Source organism: Tetrao urogallus (genome assembly GCF_951394365.1).
Source record: "Tetrao urogallus genome assembly, chromosome: 6".
In the NCBI taxonomy this organism is placed as follows: Eukaryota; Metazoa; Chordata; class Aves; order Galliformes; family Phasianidae; genus Tetrao; species Tetrao urogallus.
Window position 1 is genome coordinate 2177654 of NC_136819.1, and position 20059 is coordinate 2197712.

General features: G+C 43.1%; 1 protein-coding gene across 1 annotated transcript; it reads left to right on the forward strand.

Annotated features, from left to right (window-relative positions):
- Positions 1-12717: 12717 nt before the first annotated feature.
- Positions 12718-19405, forward strand: RCN1 (reticulocalbin 1; the record flags this gene model as incomplete). Its single annotated transcript, XM_079537615.1, has 6 exons — positions 12718-12950; positions 14377-14570; positions 15635-15813; positions 16178-16238; positions 18447-18646; positions 19298-19405. 6 exons carry the CDS (start codon positions 12718-12720, stop codon positions 19403-19405), a joined length of 975 nt encoding a protein of 324 aa, XP_079393741.1.
- Positions 19406-20059: the final 654 nt, after the last annotated feature.

The window sequence follows — 20059 nt, forward strand, 5'->3', positions numbered from 1 at the left end:
AAGTGTCACCTACACATGCAGTTTGTTCACGTTACCTTATCACAGCTAATAGCATGTAGAAATGGTCCTGTAAAGAGAATGCAAGAAGGAAAGCTTTGTTTGCCAAAAGGCAGATTATTTTCAAGCCCAAAGATCCTCTTCTGCTGGACTGAATGGGAAGCAGAGTCTTTTTCCAAGACAGAAAATGGGTTCAGGAAGGTGGTAGCGGGTTTAGCATCCCAAAAGTTCCTGCAAGGATGATAGATACAAGTTCTGGGCTCCACCAAGCTGACACAGTTCGTGAGGAGAAGTACTGACTGGGGCTGCAGAGCCACCTGTGTTCTCCCAGATGTTCAGTTCAACTCTGTGGACCTTTATTAGTATGACAGCTTACAGAAGCCATGCCACAGGGTAAAACACGAGAGCTCCAGGGATCAGCCTGTGGCAGGTAACATCCATATATAACTGTTTGGGGTTTCAGGCCCAGCTTTCATGCTCTATTTCTACCACTTGTGAGTCAGTGGCATGTTCTGCAGTATGACAGCCTCAGCCAGTGCTTTCTTCAGTCTAGGAGGGTACAGTAGGGGTCTTTTTTTTTTTTTTTTTTTTTTTTTTTTCTTCCTGGCACAGGCTCATACTTCCAGCACTGGAATGGGGTGGGAGCAACACTTTACCCCATCCTTCCATTTGTCAGCCTTAAAGTTGCTCTACACAGGAGCCAGTCTTCTCCTATTTCCCTTGCTTTCTATCTGTAGTTTCTTGGCACTGATTCCTCATGTGCTGAAGACATGTCTGGATGGACATTTATATTAATGTCAGTGTTCAACTTTAGCAGGTACTTTCAACAGGTACATCCCATCTACTACAGCTTGGAACTCAGGACAATCTGCAAAATTCACACAAGAAGCAAAATAAATGCTGCAGCAGTTAACTAGCTTGCTGCTAACTAACAACAGGCTCACTGCACAACAGTTAACAGCCATCTCAGCTACCCCTGCAAGCATCAATTGCTGCAGTGCCAAAATACCTTGAGGTACATACACAAGGTCTCTGAAAACTTAATATGTTGGTTGATAGCCAGTGCTGGGGCATCCTCACTGCTACTATTACCTCTGCCAGTTAGATTAAGACTGGCCAACATGCTACAATCACACCTTCATTTTGCTGAGTAGACCTGTGGAGATAAAGACAGTCTCCAATCAAGAGAGAGTCCCTCATCACAGTGAGAGGCAGAAGCACAAAAGACAGGTAATTTTTTCTAGTGAACATAATAATTCCGCTCTTTGAAGAGCAGCATGCAGAACCAAAAGATGTTAAAACAAGCTTGGGGCCGTGGGCACATCTCAGACACTGCTGAAGTAGATAAAGCTGCTTTCTACCAAATGCACAACGCAAGGCTCATGCTCCCTGTCAGCCATCCAGAGCAGAACACCAAAGGAGTAAGGGGAACTGGAGCACTAAGGGGGCATGTTGCAAAGTTAAGGACTCTCCTGTTTTTCCTTGGAGTGATACTACATTTCCATCACTTCCGTGATGCTCTTGTTTATAGGACCATGCACAGCTCCCTGATGACCAGTTTTCTGGGCTAAGAGAGGGCAAGGTTTACCACCCAGATGAAAGAAATAGCACATGGGACAGTCAAAGGAACAAAACAAACAGTTGGACTCACTTTCAGAAGTAAAGCAGGCAAAAGAAAGCACTGCTCTTTATTCAAGTTTTGTACTCCTTGTAAAACATCTGGCTCCAGCAGAGCACTTTGCAGGGCCAAAAGGAAGAAGCTGCTGCCTGAACGAATGATGGTAAGTCCTGGAGGCAGAGCCTCAGATCTGCATGCACCCCCTCTGGATAGTCACCACCAGACCATGGACACATTTATATTTGCTTTCTGAGCTGGCAATACCGCCAGCACAGCACTTCTCTACTCCAAACCCACACCTCAGCCATACTTACACAGCCGGAACACTGGCTTACAACCTATTTGCTAGCTCAGCTTAGCCCTGGGATCTCAGAGGAAGGCTCTTGGCAAGAAAAAGCAAAGTGCCTGTGGTGGCTCACACTCAGAAAATCTCCTAGAAGGCAAACTTCCGAATGTTACAACAAACATGCCTCCCTTCGAATACATGCCTGTTTCTCACTGACCTGTATTACACTAGGACTGAAGTCCTTTGAAATCAGATGGTCTGATTCTGCCCCAAAACCAGTTTTACATAAGACAAATTTCTTCAGCAGGCTTAGTCTCAATTTGTACTTTTCTTGACAGCAGAATCTGAAATCTTTTGAGACACACCAATACTGAATGAGCCGATATTTTTCCAAAAAGCATCATTCCAAATAGGTGCCTGCTCCTGAAGAAAGAAGGGCACACTTTTAAATGCAGTTATTAACAGGCAGCATAAAAACAAACGACTTAAATATTAACAATATGAAATCTTTAGTAGACTTTTTGCATCTACTTGTAGAGGGCTTTTGTTTTTCCATGGAAGACAAAGCAGTGACTGTGGAAATCCCTCTGATGTGGAATGCTAAAATGCAATAATATATCACACCACAAGGTGTGCAGAAATGACTGTTTTGCCAGGTGTTTTGTACTTAAAGCTAAGTAAGGTGTACTAAAAGCTAAAAGTCACCTAATCATGCAGTGCAGCTGGCTGGGCTGTTTGCACCCCAAGCACAGCCCAGGTGCTCTTACATGTTTTGATTTGAAATCTGCAAGTCACATTTCTCACAGAAAGTCAAGAATCAGTGGCACAGACCAAGTCCCTCACTCCTATCAGGTGAATGCCCGCAAAGGAGCTCAATTATACCACCTAAAATAACAGCCCATGCTTAGTCACTGCAGCAGTCAAGGCTGCAAAGCCAAACAACAGAACTCATGGGCCACTCTCTCCATCCAGCCTGTATACTGCAAGGACACTCATTCATGGAAAGAGTTACGTACCATTGCTAACTCCCTTGGGCATTGCTCCAATACAGAAATCCCAGGAGAGGCCTTTTGCAAAAGGCATTTCTTCCATCTCTTCATGCATAGCTTGAAGCAACAGAGAAAAACTTCGGGGTCAAAATTTATTCTCTTTTGAAGAACTCTGGATTTGCCAGTGCAACAGCTCTTTTCCTCCACTTCTGTATTCCAGAGTTGCTGCCACTTATCTGCTAGAGAAATCCCTGCTGGGAAGGGTGAGCTGTGGTTTGAGAATTGGCATAGCCAGCATCTGGACCTTTCCTTGTTGCGGTTGCCCTCACAGGGAAAAGTTGACTTTGGCTAGAGCACTGTGTGTTCTGGCTTACCCAGCTGGCAGAGGTATCCCAAGACTGCTGGCAGTGCAAACCACAGCAGCCTGAGGCCACGCTCCGGTGTTCAGGAGGAAGGCTGGGGCAGAGACACCACATCCAGAGCAGAGCCCAGCCTTCACTGCCCCCATAGGAGCCTGAGCCAGCTCAAAGTGAGGTTGGTGCCAAGCCTCCTGTACCAAAGAGAATCCAGCTTGTTCAGAACAGCGTCTTCTGTACCACTGCCAAACTGCACAGGATCTCAGGTCTGTGTTATTCACGATGCTGGTGGCAATACACATTTCTGGGATTTGCAGTAGAGACTCTGCTTTGTTCATTCAAGAAAGTCAAGTTGGCTTAATCCTATTGTGTTAATAGATCTAAATATGGACATAAAGAACTGCAGCATACATAAGCACAATGAATATGAGTTTCTCATTCAATTTTGCATAGTACATGGTGAATTGCCAGGGCAAACCTTTCAGCTTACCGACATCTTTAGACTTTGCCTCACAAAGATTATGTTCCCCTGTCAGCAATTCACTCTCCTTCTAATACTTCTAAAACAGAGGAAAGGCTGAGACCCCTAGAGATGATGCCAAAGATCGAAGGGATGGTCCTGAAAGCAGATGAACTGCAACAGTCAGTAAAGCAAGCAAACCATGCCAACAGCGGTGCTCTCAAGCAAAGGAAGTACAGTTTCAGTTCTGGCACCCATAGAAGTCAAACACTGACACACACACACAATGCAGATCTCTACAAGACAACAGCAAATGTCTCCTTTGAAGGGATTTTTGCTACTTGGAGCTTTTTCAGGCTTTCCCTGTTCTGTGGTTCTTACAGCTCCTTCACCCTTCTGGTCCTTTTGGAGAAATGAAATTCACTGATGCTCAGGCTCTCACAGTGACTGGACCCCAGAAAGCTGCATTTGCAAAAGGCTGGAATACCCTGGCTGATACTTTGCGCCTCCCCCCCCCCCCCCCCCCCCTTTTTTTTTTTTTCCTAATAAAAAATGACATTAATTTCCCTCTGAACCACACTACACACACATCATCGGAAACCAAAAGCATTTGTAAGGCTGGAATCTCAGCATCGAGCATTATTTAAATTTGTAGGGCTATTTAATGTTCGTCACACACTTAAACCTAACAGTGCAAGTGATTTTTTTTATCTGAGCTTTTTTTTTTCCCTTTCCATTTTAACAAGGAAAAGTGCCCCTCCAAATATAAGCTTTGCTTGTTATTTTGAGGCAGTGAGGCAAAGCATGCAGCACACAGACTACATTTGGCTTGCTTAGCAGATGTCTACAGATCACTTGATGTTAATTTCAACATAAAAGCTATTATATTTCTGGCCTTGCCCTATTAGTTGTTAAATCATTATTTATGCTTGGCAGATAAATTCTAGGAGCCTTGAATAAAGCCCATCAACCCTACTAAACTAACCATATTTGACACAACAGTTTTCACTTATAGAAGGCCCTAGATGTAACGTTTGTTGCGTATATGATTCCATTTCACAGCCTAAAAGGTAATCCCATATTTATATTTAAACATAAACCGCATATAATATGCATTCCAACATTACTTCACAGGCAAAGAATTAACTTGTCTGGTTCACTGACGTTTACAACTGTGTACAATAGCTAGTTTCAGTTCATAACTCAGTTTACCTAAATAATCTCCTGTTCACTGGCACTAGTTAGCGTGTTCTCCTATAGAAGTTTTGGCACTACACTTGTGATCCGTCACAAACTTACACGCTGTGGCCTTGGTGGCTATACAACAAAACAATAAGTGGAACTGTATACTTCCTTTAATTGATACATTTAGGCAATTAAGCTCTTGTATGAGCTCTATTTATGCACACTTAAAACTGCAGTTGCCGTGCGTTCAGTTCTAATTTTAAAATCCAAACAGCCATCAGTTGATGTGTTGTTCTTTGTGAGCATCTTTTAGTATAATGAAGTTTGGTATCCTTAACAAACTTGTTAGAATTAGGAAAAATAAAGATTTTGAATGTTCTACTGCGGACACCTCATTCAAGATGCCTGTTTCTGTTTCATCTGTCACGTCAAAAGAGCACAGCTTCCCCACTGTCACAGTAGTGTACATTATGACTGCATTTAAGGTTGCATGCAGTCCATGTTTCATGCGATGAACCTAAATAAAAATTAGGTCCCAAAAAGAAAGAAAGAAAAAAAAAACCACACTCCTTACAGCACACTGCTCTTCTGGTCCTACATGCACATAGTGACCTGGTTTGAAGTGTTAATAGTGCACAGACTAAAGTCACTAAAATGATTTCAGTGGACTTTGGACAGACGCACATTGCATTAGTGTTTCTCTGTTTCAAGGTGGCTTACCTGTGCTGTGTTGCAATGAAAAGTCTATGCCTGGAGGCAGCCTCCCCTCTGATTTCCAAGTCAGCCCCATTTTTCTTCTCCCAGAAAGCCAGGCTGCCTAATCAGGGCTGGGTATTCACATTTCTTCCCACTTACATTGCAAAGCACGGAGCTGGGAGCCTGCAGCACCTATGCTATAGCTCTCTGCCACATTTGAAAGAGTTGCTTGCTGTATAACTTCAATCCAACCTTCAGGTCCTAGTATTCATCAAAACAAGAACATTTTCCAAGCAGGGGAAATACGGCTACATCTGAAGGCTAAGAGGTAGGAAACACCAACTGTGAGGAGGGAGGCAGCCTTTGGAATGTGTGTCACACCATAACAGCTGATTGGAGCTGCCCCAGCTTTTCACAAATCCCTATGGGAGTAATGGAGGAACTCACCAAAATTTCAGGAGGTTAGCAGTTATCAAGGCTCCTTGGTGACACCTCTCCCCTGGCACAACAGATACAAAATGGTGAGTCTTCACCAGAAGCTTGCCATTTGATGATCTCCTAAGACTCAGTTAGAAAAGAAAGCCGTTTTCCCATTCCTCTGGATACCCATAGTCCTCCTGCTCTCCTGCTACAGCCTGGATGCACCTGTCAGTCCTGTGATGAGCCCCATCTCACACTTGACTTTTGTGCATGAAGACCTTAACCCTGGGTTAAATATGTTCACCAGATGAGAGCTGTGGATTTTGTTTCACTTCTGCTCCTAGGAAAGAGAGGTTGTAGCCAAAAGCAGGCAATACTGTAGGGTTAGTTTTACAATTACTGTTGATGACAAGCCAATTTCTCTCCCTTGATGTCTGCTGCATGTGATAATGCAATGTTTCCTCAAACATCATGTCATAAACTAGCAAAGGTGAGCAACTGGTGAGGCGGAAAAAGTGAGGAGAAGAGACAGTAAATAAAGTCATGTGCATCAAATATTATTTATTAGCACATGGGCTTTTTTGACATGTGATTTTGATGTTATTATTTCCTTTGCCTTCTGATAAAATACATCCAGCTGTAACATACAAACTCTACAGTTGGCTAATATAATGCTTTTTTGCATGCCAGCAGCTTCCTTCAGTTATATTAGCTGGAAAGAAATACAAACGAAAAGCCCGCCTAGCACAGTGAGGAAAGCAAAAGCATTGCTAGAACAGGGAAACAGAATCATTAAACCCAATATTAATCCCACGCGTGGTGTTAACTTAGGCAGATCTTCCAGGAGCTCGGTTTGGCTAACCCTACAATTCCAAGACAAATACTTCAATGTGTTATGGAACTTAAGCAGAGCCCATCCTCAGACAATCACATGCTGAATACAGAAACAACAGAGAAACGTACGTGTTAAGCAAAGATAAGCAAAAACTTCAGCAATACAACTAGGCTCAATAATTTTTGGCAGGTGATGCAAAGTCTGAGTTTACCTATTTCTTTCTGGTAAAACAGCTTGTTTTCCTTAGGTAGGCATCCTAGAAGACTGAAAAACAAAACAAAACAAACCCCCACAACTTCAGTGAAAGTCAGGGATCGCTGTAGCCCAAAGCGTGGTTGTGAAGCTTAACAGTTAACTGGATTACCTCAACATGGAGACCTTTTGGCTTTCACTGTCATCACTAGCTGTTCTTGGCAGGCTGGCACAGCTGAACAGTGCTATCAGTGCTACCAATAGGCTAAGTATTGAATTGCTGATTCGCAGAGAAGTAAGAGTTGAAAGAGATCAAACTGTACAATCTAGATTTGTAGGCAGACCTGTATGAGTGGCTAACAACTCTGTACAGCTATCAGGGGATACACATCAGGGGTGTCTTGCATCTCCAGTTAACACTCCGCACATCTGCTGCCTCTAGCATCAAACTGAAGTTGCTCAGTCACTTCAGTAATTCTGTTTCCACTCCTCCACATGCTTCTCTTTGAGAGAGATTATGACTTTATGATGAAGACAATTCAGTGCTGGCCCAATGCATAGCTCAATTTGCTTTGAGAATGTTTTTCTTTCAAACAAGGCCCTGACTACAGTCTCCAGCTGCCTGCACAGCCCTTCCAACTCTTGCAAATCCCCATTCTCTTTAACCAAGGTGCTCCCTCTTCTAATGGCTGCTGCAGTTAAGAATTCCAAAAATCAGTAACTTCAGCATGGATTGGAGGACCAGCACTCGTGTTCCCACTATTGAAACACAGAACCAAAAATTCAGCACTAACTTCACTCCTCTCCAGAAAAACAAAACCAATCCTTGCTTTCTTTTTAAAAAAATGTTTTTAACAAGAGGCTCTAGCTACCTCTAAGGTAACAAAAGGATATGCAGATTAGCACATACATAGGTTTTTCTCTTGCTTATAACCAAACAAGGGATAACTGTCACCAGCTTCCTCACTGCTATTTGTTCCTTGCAGTGACAACGCACTGCCCCTGATAAGTATTCAGCCACAGCATGTCTGCTCTGAAAAACAAAGCTGCTCTCCCACCTCCACTGTAACTGATTTCAGGAGGTTTACACCTCCGTCTAAACATCTGTGGATACAATTCCACCCCCACACGCTCACACTCCATGTTTGCAAATGCAACAACTTGGGCTGAAGCACAACACGGTCCTGCAGTGAATCCAAGTCCCTAGACTTTATGCCTGATATACACTGTGGAATTTCCACCCTGTACACAAAATTATTCATGACAGAAACACGGAAGGACCACCTTCCCCCTCCCTCTGTGTGAATACCAATGAGAAAAATAGCAAGAGGGTTTCTTTCCTTCCCTGATCACAGAGAGAGAAAAGGAAATTTAAGAACAGCATATACGCAGAAGGGAGGGGAGAGTCACTGCAAAATGCTGAAGACCAGGGGTGTGAGCACTACTTATATTAACATCTTCCATCCCTGGAGCTGCGGTAATTTGCATGACATTATCTACCTGGGATGTTGCTATGGTTATCACCATACATAAGTAATTACCAGGGCAAATTGCACATACGGCGCACAGATTCCTGCTGTCAGAAGCAAAGGATTTTTTTATACTCTTGAAAATGTAAATGTTTGGGGAAAAAAAACACTAACAACAATTCCTGATAAGAGGAAAAAGTTTAAGACTTCTCCCAAATGGTCTAAAATGATCGTTAACCATGCTTATTGGCAACAGTACCTTGAGGCACAGCTCAGATTGTCCCTAAGTGAGATGGACACTGCACAGACTCAGTAGAAAAATCAACAGAGCTCATAAAAATAGTAGAAATGGTAACCAGAAGCAGCAATAGTAACAGCACTAGTAACCAGAAATTAATCAGTAGAAATACTAGAAAATCCTTGCCTGAAGAGTTTACAGTGCAATTAGATGAGACCAGTAGAGGACAATAGAAGTAGGATATCCCACAGAACAAATGAGATTGCCAGCATCGTGGCATTGCCATGATCAATCTTTGGATAGATGTCACCTAATTCCAGATCATACAAAATAAACCAGGTATCAGCTCATTCTGAAATACTGCTGCAATTACACTGCCAGTAAAATACAGCACTGCTGTATGCAGTCTCTTGGTGCCAATGGAAAATTTTCAGCAGCATCGATGAGCGTGTTCCGTGGCCTTTGGAAAGTAAAAAGTTTTAACAAACAGTTCTGCTGCTGTGATCTGAGTTCATGCAAAGCACATTAGGCTAACTGGGATGTAAAGCACGGATCTGTAAAACACAAAATAAGTTTCTCTAATTTAATCTGAGGTGACACACATCGTTGACTCGTATCTATCCAAACCAATCGCATGTTCTGTGTACAGAGGAATACCATAATTTAGTTACTATGAATTCACAGGGAGCAGTGGAGTCGAGGAAAAAAAAATAATTGTATTTTCATTTTCTAGCTTCTCAGAAAAACATGTTCTTCTTTTGCTTGCCTTAGAAAAAGCATGTTTCTCCCAGACGTTTATCTTCATCTCCTATTAATATTAGCAGAATTGTCATCAAAAAATTACCATGCTCTCCAACTGAGCTACAGATTAAACTTTTCAGAGTTGAAATAATCTCTGCTCCTGGATCTAGCCTCTCACAGCTCTCAGTGGGAAATTGGGCATCCTACCACCCCAGCCCTGTCAATGGCAGTACTTCCCCACACTTACCCACAGAAAGTTAAGCTTATTTGTGTTCCAGATTCCAGCCCCAGCATGCCATCATTCCCTAATAACAAAGTGCCACCATGAATGCCTGGACTGCTGGGTTAAATCCACTGCCTCATTTCTTCAGGCTGCCTCATGGGACGGTCAACCACAGCCACACAGGATGCTGAGATGTATTTGATCAGATAAGAAAACCACTAACTGTTTCAGAACTTCAACCTATTTACTTTGGGATCTCCAAGCAAATGGGGCCAAGCGCCATCAGGCACCACGTACGAGCAGGAAATAAACTGATTTTGCAAGGGCAAAAGTAAAAGGTATCAGCTCTGGGAATCAGCCAGGATGAGAGTGTCTTTGCATGACTGTTAGCAGAGCTACACAGGCCACAAAAATTTAGATCAGGTAGAAGATTTGAAGCAGTTTTGGAGACTGGCTCTTTAACTGAAGATGTATTTGCACTCTATGAGCTATTAGGTACTCCATCACTCTTACTTCTATCAGTCTTTAGGCTTGAGTTGGATTCTAGTTATAGTGCAGACTTTAAATGTCAGTAAGAATATACAGTGCTCTTTTCTTTGAAAGCTACATTCTGATGCCATCAAGTATAATGACTGTTTTACTAGGCAAGAATCAAGAACGATATGTAGAGATGATGTGCTTTGAGAAGAGGATTGCTACTGAAAGCATAGGAACAGGTATTAGCCAGCAGACAGACAGAAAACATGGCATGCCCTTGGGCTCATCACATGGCCTGAGGAAAGGCACTACTAGCAATGCCCAGAAATACTGACCAAAGATGTCAGCATGCCCTTATCAGGGCAAATGCAGACTGAAGATAGGATATAGAACAAGTCATCTTTGTCTTATCTGAGTAAACGGACCCATAGGACACGCACACTGTGGCTCCGAGTACAATTCAACAGTTTGTTGAAAGTGAATATATCAGTGAAAGTAAATATGTGAAGAGTGAAATGTAAGATGGAAAAAGTGAGATAAATATTGTTAGATTCAGGGGAAAAGTGTTATAAACAGCAAGCTAAGCTCTTTGATTTGCACTGCTTTCCAGCCCATAAAACCCTAATATCTGCCAGTGTTTCATTAAAAGCTTATAAACTACCCAGCATGCCTGCTGCTGCATAAATAAATTGCTAAAAACACATTTTCAGTGTTGCAGACCTAGTATGCAAAGAAACCCAACGTGCATAAAACTCAGCCACGTGACTGAAAGTAGCGTGGATCACAAAAATAACCCCTTAAACTCTAACCATAATTAATGTTGATCATTCAATAGTGGTCAGTTTCTCTGAGCAGACATGCTCATAGTAACACTTTTAAAACAGAAAATGCCAGTATCCCAGGGAGAATTACTCGAAAAAAAGCGTTACAACTTAAGACTGCAAAAGAAAGCTTCTTCCATATTGTGAATCATGTAAAATTAACAGAAGGAACAACTTTTCAGAGAGGACTGAGAGTTTCAGGTGTTTGATGATGTCATGATAGCCCTACAGCAAAATCAAAGTTAAACTGAGCAGTACAAACACCTGGGAACAGCGAGGCTGAGAGGATCTGTATAATCAATGAATATCAAGAGGCTATAATTACAAAATAAACAAGAGAGTTTGGCAAAGCAGATAACGATAACAAAAAGAGAACAGACAGAAAGCTTACCCCTATCCTGGGCTCACTCACAAAACTCCAACAGAGCATATCTCCAGTAGGAGATCCCCACTGGTAGCCAGCTCTTAAATAGGTCTAGGAGCACACTGCCTTCACCTGTGCTCCTCTGGCTGACTCATTGCTCGCCTCAGGTGGTCAATCAGAGGTTCAGGCTGTGACAGCAGCAAGACGCACCTGCTACCCTTGCAGGTGGCTTACCTCTTGACTAGCACCATGCGGATCAAGAAGGTAAAAATTCAGTACCTCAAGGACAGAATTGCTGGAAGATTGGAAAGGGGAGCCACATCTGAATCATTGCACAAGTCTGAAATTCCAGATGTTAATGACGACTATTTGTTTTCCTTGCACTAAGCAAATACCTGTTAAACAATACGCGTGTTGCATCTCGCTGGCTTTATAAACCCAAACAGTTTCAGTTACTCCAGTGTAAAGCCTCTGCTTGTACAATCTTGAGCCACTCAACTGTAATTTAAGGAAAAAGCTACTTATTTTTTTATTTTTATATTTTTAATGCTGAATGATGAGCAGTTTTCAGGATCCCAACTTTGTTTCTGTTACAGGGGTGGTGGCACTGGTATGATTAGTATCTTCTAGGGCAGTGCTGGCAACCTTGTTTCTTCTACTATATATTGTTGGGGTATTAATTAGGTGTTACATGAAGTTACAAGTTATGCTTGTTTGCTTACTTTACTGTTGCTTGTCTCAAAAAGCCAATCATCCTATTTTTGTCCTTTCCAAACCACTGTAGGGATGACAGCAGCACCCACAAGCCTAACACATGGGATGGCCAGACTGTACAGACTGAGAAACAGAAAGGAGAGGGGCTTTAACATTTAAGCGAGCTGCTGCTTTGTGCCGGCTCGTTCGTGTATCAAGAGAGCAAGCTGAGAACGCGCTGACTTCTCTAATTTGCTTCCCCGAGTTCTCTCGGCGAACTTTAAAGCAGGAAAAAAGACAAGGCAACCACCGGCCGCTTCCCAAGCGTAAAAGCAAGGGCAAGCTTCGGTGAGCCCGCTGCAGCTGTCAGGCAGGCACAGGTGGGCAAGGAGCAGGGGACAGACCCCCGATCTTAGCAGGTCCAGCCCCGCGGCCTCGGTCCCGGAGGAAGGACGGCGGACCGCCCCGAGCTCCGCAGCTCCGCCCGAACCGCCCTGCAGACGTGGCGCCGCCGAGCCGGGCCGCGCTGGCGGGCGGCCGCTGCCCAATCGCGAGCGGCGGAGCGGCGGAGGAGGAGCGGGGCCGGGCGCGATGAGCGGCGGCGGGCCGCGGCGCGGTGCTGGCAGCGGGACGGAGGGCGTCCGGCGCCTGCGGGGAATGGGCGGCGGGGGGCGGCGGTGCCCGGCGGCGCTGCTGCTGGCGCTGCCGCTGCTGGCGCTGCCGGGCGGGCTGGGCAAGCCGACGGCGTGGCAGGAGCGGGCGCGGCCCGGAGCGGCGCAGCAGCACGAGGACGCGCCGGGATTCCGGTACGACCACGAGGCCTTCCTGGGCAAGGAGGAGGCGCGGAGCTTCGACCAGCTCAGCCCGGAGGAGAGTCAGGAGCGGCTGGGGTGAGCGGCGGCCCGGGAGGCGGAAGCGGGGCGGGGGGGAGGGGGCGGCGCGCGGGGCTGCTGCGTAAAGAAGCGCGGAACGGCTGCCTCGCTTCTGTATCCCTTCTCTCCCTTCGCTCTGCCGTTCCCGTGAATCAAGCTGAAGCCGTTTCTTCTCTTGCCTTCATCACAATTCTTCTATTTCCCAGGCCGCCGTTAAACCAGCTCCCTGCAACTTCTCTGCGCGGGACAATTTGCTCCGTCTTGTTCTTACTTCCATGCATCAGTTGCCTTAATTTACTGCTTCTCTGTCCTTTACGTCTGCGAGAAGGCACGTTGCTAATTAGAACAAAGTTTCACAGTAGTTATAAAAACATCTTTGCAATCAGTAAGCAGAGAATAGTCAAAAAAATAGTCAAGTGCTGTACTATGAGAGTGGTGAGGTGCTGGAGCAGCTGCCCAGAGAGGCTGTGGATGCCCCATCCATCCCTGGAGGTGTTCAAGGCCAGGTTGATCCCTGGGCAGCCTGGGCTGGTAGGAAATGTGGAGGTTGATGGCCCTGCATGTGGCAGGGGGGTTGGAGATCCATGATCCCTGAGGTCCCTTCCAGCCCTGGCCATCCTGTGATTCTGAGAAAATGTCTGTACATTCTCACTAAGACGAGTTGTGCCCTTCCACAGGGAGCGGTACTGAAGCATGGTTTGTCTGTCTGATGCCACCATAATGGTGCTGTTGGCTCAGCGTAACCTCCTGCTCCTTGTGCAAGCTGTCAGCTATTGACCTGCATCTCAATAAGCAAAGCCATGAAGCACAAATGACCAGTTTAATCCAGATTGTTTGAAAAGCAAGCAAAAGAAACCATCTCAGCATACACGTTCGTGACTTACGTAGAGCGTGTCACTAAACAAGGGCATGGGTTACTTAAATTAGGCCTTCATTTTTTCAGCTGGGGGTGTGAACCATGTGCAAGTGGTGAATGTTCGCAGGACTCACCCCAGCCTAGCATCAATCTGCTGGAAAGCCGCAGAAGGAACTGCAGGGGTCCACAAAACCCAACGTTTTTGTCCTTGTGGCCTCTGCTAAGATACGTGCTTGTATTGTAGTTGTTTTCCTAGTCTAAGTCCATCGTAGCCTCTGCTTGCAGCCTGTGAGCAGGTCCCCCCCCCAAGTCAGTAGACACAATCTACAAGCCATCCGAGATAGTTTGTTCAGTAACTTTGAGAGCGCAGGTTCCATTTTGATTATTCATAGCAATATTGAGTAATGGATAGAGAAACGGTGAGATAATCTTCAAAACACAAGAAAGCCTCCGTCAGTGGGACAGCTTTCTGCATTTTGGGCATTACATTTTAGAGGAAAATCAGGACCAGGTAACAATAATGAAGTTGGACTGACACCCGGTTTGTTTTTCTGCCCACCCTTAACAGATACCGCTCTCTTTTTACAGGAAGATTGTGGATAGAATAGATGAAAACAAAGATGGCTATCTCACAACAGAGGAGCTGAAAAACTGGATTAAACGGGTACAGAAACGCTACATCTATGAAAACGTCGCTAAGGTTTGGAAAGACTATGATACAAACAAGGACAATAAAATCACCTGGGAAGAGTACAAACAAGCTACTTACGGTTATTATCTAGGTGAGACACCATCAGATTATATGCTCAATGACAGCTGAGGTTATGAGGCACCTTGTAGCCAAGCTGACTTTGGTATCACAGTCAGGGCTTTGGGAAATTGCCTAAAGATGCTCAGAGGTTGAAAGCTTCTTGTGTCTTTATTGTGGCCATTTCCATGTGGGTCACCACTACAGGGAATGTTTTGTAGAGGGCTTTATTGAGTGTACTGACAAAGCTGAATTAAAGTCTCCTGACTCCAGTTAGAAATGTGTTATTTTTTAACATTAAAAATAGTGCTTACATTCAAAAACACAATTAAGGAATGTTTGTTAATTGAATCTCACTTAAATTTGTGAGAGTGTAAATGGTAAAAACTTTGGCTGGGTATAAGCTATAAATATACATACAGCTTATCTTTGCTATAACAGTGCTGAGAGAACAACAAATGGATATTAATTGGCCATGGGTGCATTTATACTGGAAATGAGAAGACAGTGTCTTAACGCCATATATGCAGTTTCTGGAGCAACAGCAAGCAATCATAAGTAGAAGGTTTGATTGCTTTTTCAAACCAAGGAGTTGTGTACATCGTACTGATTCCTAAAAGGAATAAAACTTCTGTAAATGAAATCTACTCTGAATACTTCCTAAGCAAAACTTATGAAAGCAGATTAAAAAAATTCATCTACCAAGTATACTATGTGATGCTGCAAAAGCAGGCTGGATGTGGCTCTGGGCAGCCTGATCTAGTGGCTGGTAACCCTGCCCATGGCAGGGGGGTTGAAACTAGGTGATCATCATTGTCCTTTTCAACGCAGGCTATTCTGTGATTCTGTGAAAAGCCTGGATTCCAAGAGGAGACTTACTTGGCCATTAACCTATACTATTAAGTCACCTATAAAATGGAAGAGTTTGACCCTACAGTTCCCTAGGAAAGAGAAATTCCAGTTTAGCACAACAGCTGTTCTAGCAATAAGCCTTTGTATTTCTAGACTCGGTGTATATATCAGTAAATTAGGAGAAATTGTTGTTCCTTGTGAAATGCACTATCATGTAATTTTGTGATTGTCTTGATTAATTGGCAGAAAAACCAGAAGAATTCCAAGACGCAACAGATCGGCACAGCTTTAAAAAAATGCTGCCCAGAGACGAAAGGCGATTCAAAACTGCAGATCTGGATGGAGACTCAGCTGCCACTCGTGAAGAATTCACTGCTTTCCTTCACCCAGAGGAATTTGAGCACATGAAAAACATCGTTGTCTTAGTAAGCAGTGCAAAACCAATGACGCTATTTTTACTTCGCTTAATGGCCAATTGGGGAACTGAAAGGGATAAATTCTTGAAATTCACTCGATTTAGAGCTTTCAGTACAAGGAAGACCGAACAAGAGCACTTAGACTGCTCTTAAATTGAAACCATTTTGGTATGGATGCGTACCAAAATAAAGGAAAAAGTATGCTGATGTGAGGCTGTCAAAAACAAAGTGTTCGATACCGACTTGTAATTGCACTTAGCTTAAAACATCAGCGTGATGTGCAGGTCAGGGCTGGAGTACAGAATGACTTGAGAAGGGGAATAGCCAGAATTCTGTTTTCTCTTGATTACTTCAGTGCAAAACTATTTTCCAGGAAACGTTAGAAGACATAGACAAAAATGAGGATGGCTTTGTGGATCAGGATGAGTACATTGGTAAGACTTGAAGTTTGTTTCTTACAAAGTGTCCATTTGTCCCTCTTCTCTCAAAGCTGCAACAAAGAGGAATGTTTCTGTGCTCCCAAGTTGCCTGTTTTTACTAAGTAGTCTAGATCATTTAGGAGGTAAACCCACCTAGTTCTAAAAGGATTTTTTGCAGCAATGTCTTTGTTTCTCCTAGAAATACAAGACACTGCATTAAGAATGAACCTTAGAGAAGTGAGGTTCAGGGTTCTCAAAAAATTGTGATGTGAAAAACAACTCTGCATTACTTAAGTGACAGAGAACAGAATTGGAAACATTAACAACAGATCAGTCACCATTAATTTACACAAACTTGAGTCACTCTGTGCAGTTAGCTGCTGTCTTGTGCTTAGACATGAAAACAGAATGGACTAGAGATCAGTTATACATAACACCTTGTACCCTTTTGAATAATTCTGCTGATTCCAAAAGCTAACCTCTCCCTTTTCACTCACTTTGATGGGTTTTAAATCAAGGAAGTAGTACCAGGAAAGCTATAAAGATCACTTCTCATGTAATCAGGAACTGTATACACATGTTAATTAATGGCAGGGGGTTTCTTTGCCTTGTAAATTATATTTAGCCTCAGAATGTGAGTGCTATTCATTTATGACTGAAATAACAGGGCAGCATAATTTCCACAGTAATTTCAGTTCATTCAGTGACATTACCTACATATAATTATAAGGTAATTGTCAACATTTGTTACCATTGCAAATGCTGTTTTTTTTTCTGTCTCTAGGATAGAAAGCATAGAATGTTCTAGTCACAATCACCCCACATTGGCAAGGATGATAAAAATCAAATTGACAGGACGTCAGGCGCTTCGAATAAACAATATAATTTGCTCTTTAAAAATGTGAAAGTGAATGTGTTGTCTGAACTTTTCTTTATGAGTTGAGGAAAATTGTTTAAAATATTCCTACATCCCTTTTTCAGATACAATTGCATTTTGGTTTTGATCAAGCTGGGGTTAAAAAACAGCCAAATCACTTCTTTGACTAGGAACAATAAAAAAAGCCCACAAAATGCAGCCTCTGGATCAGGTATTTGATGGGGAAACCTGATGAAGGTTGCGGAGCAATTCCTCCCTCTTCCCTCCTTCCTTCTTGCCTCTTGTTTTGACTTTTAAAAATTTGTTTTAGATTTTATAAAAGCAGCAAAGCAGAATATCTCTAGTCACGTAAAGCACAGAGGACTGAATTGTCACCCTGCATGAACAGGTACTGAGCCTTTCAGGGATAGGGTTTTGAACAGTTAGAGAGGCCTCAGCCTAGTGTATATGCTTCCACTGTGGGGTAAGGGGAGACTATTCTTACATTTCAGATCAGCATTTACATATACAAATGCCAGTGAGCCTGACCTTAAGACCAACCCTGTGGGATGCACTTTTCCATACCGTACCCCTGAAAACCAAATGCCACAAGTCACAGTAGTATTATCTACAGAGCAAACTTCAATAGAAAAATCAAAGGCTTGAGAAATAAGCACCCCAAATGAGCAGGCGCCAATTGATTGGCCACAGAGACCAGAAGGATAAAGCAAACACACTTGTGCTTCCTGAAGGATTTTTGCAACTATTGTGATTTGGAAGGCCTGTGCTGTAAAAGAACAGATGTAAATCAGTACTAGCTCTTACTAGTCACTGGTACTCTCCAAACCCTATTTATATAGATAGCAGCTGCCACTGTGGCATTTTCCTACCACGACCCATAGCAACAACATGTCATGGAATATTGGTGGGAAGGTTCAACCTCTACTACCATACCACCAGCATCTGTCTCTGACATCATGGGCCAACATCATAAAACAGGAGGCATTAGTTTCAGAGCAGCCCTTGCAAAATATATAATAAACATTCTAATTTTTAATATGTTCCTTAAAGTGTTAAAAAAGAAGAACAAAGAGGAAAAAACGAGTGAGATATTTTACCTTGTTTTTTGAGTTGGACATGCCTGCCTTAACCACTCTGCTGGCTGGAGCCTTATTTTATCCATGAAGACGTTTGCTGGCAGGGACAAGATAAAATTGCTAAGTCCCTTTCTACGTGACTAAGCCCAGTCTGAAGTCTCTGATTGCTATTTAGTAATAGTTTTCCTGAGGAACACTGCAAATATCACTAGTTGGTATATAATTTTCAAGTTAAGTATGACTTGAGTGAGACTTCGATTTCCTTTCCAGCTGATATGTTTGCAAATGAAGAGGGAGGACCAGAGCCTGACTGGGTGACCACAGAGCGTGAGCAGTTTGCAGATTTCCGTGACCTCAACAAGGATGGAAAGATGGACAAAGAGGAGATTCAGCACTGGATTCTCCCACAGGACTACGATCATGCACTTGCTGAAGCCAGGCATTTGGTCTATGAATCAGATGTCGATAAGGTACGCAGAGTTCCAATGTATTTTAGGAAAAACTAATGTTAAGGGTTGGGGTTTTCTTGTTTGGTTGTTGTTGGGTTGGTTCTTTTTAAACATAGAGTCAGATAGCAAGAGGGGATTCCTGGTAACTGTCGTTATTAGTGCTCTGTGCTTAAAGTTTTAGAGGCTAGATACTAGGTGTTTCTGTAATCATACACACATTCACTTCATTTAACATGAGAGACTAGTGGTTCTGTGGATCCCAGATGGTGATCATCTGAGGTGTAATGCCAGCAAAGGTGGAGCCTGAAAAACCCAAACTCTTACACAGAGCAGCTTAAATTTCTAACAAGCAACTGTCTTGAACCAAATACACAGAGGATTTTTATTGTTAGGAAGACAAAACCAAACCACGTGAAAAACTACGTACCAGGTAACTCAGACTGTTTGGTAGTGAGTTAATTACAAGTTAGTTTCAATTAGCAGTTGACCCAACTGAAGCCAGAGGGACTTCAGTGGGGTAGAAAAGCTCACTCACAGCTGCAATGACTCCTGAATCTTAAGACTGGTTTCTTTGAAGAACTTTCTGTGTCCCCGGGCTCTTGTAAGTCTGTGTGGTATCTTCTACTTAGCTTTGAAAATGTCCTTAAAGAGGTTTTCTTTTCTTCCCACCAGGATCAAAAACTAACAAAAGAGGAGGTTTTAGACAACTGGAATATGTTTGTTGGAAGTCAAGCTACTAATTATGGGGAAGACCTCACAAGAAACCATGATGAACTATGATATAAGTATACCAAGCAGCATGCCACAGGCCTTTTCTCCATTTTACTGAATCTGCCATGTCCATCCCCTTTTTGGGGAGGATGGACAAGGGACACACTCAAAACTGAATGACTTGCATATATTTTTAACATGGCAGTTTATTACCTCAGAAACTATGTAGAAATAGGGTTGTTTTCTTTTTAACTTTCTTCACAAGGTTAAGTGCGATATCTAATTATACAGTTCTGTTTTGGGGAAAAAATGGTAATGTTTCTTAGTAGGTTAGATCTGGGAAAGGCACTTAAAACATAACTCCAAGGATCTTCAATAATAACAGGTTTTCTTCAAATGCCCATTTTTATCATAGTAAAATGCAGCTACGATTAGTAAGAAAGAAACCTACTTTTTCAGTAGTTTAAGTTGTTTAGACATCATTTCTAATAGTGTTTGAAATCATAGAATGCCTTAAGTTGGAAGGGACCTTGAAGATCATCTAGCTCTTAATTCCCTGCTGTGGGCTGATTGCCACCCACCAGATAAGGCTGCCCAGGGCCCTATCCAGCCTAGTCTTGAATGCCTCCAGGGATCAGGCACCCAGAACTTATCTGTTCTTACAGTTTCACCCTCCTGTACAGAGGTCTGACAAGATCCACAACTTTTTTGTCCACGCTGCAT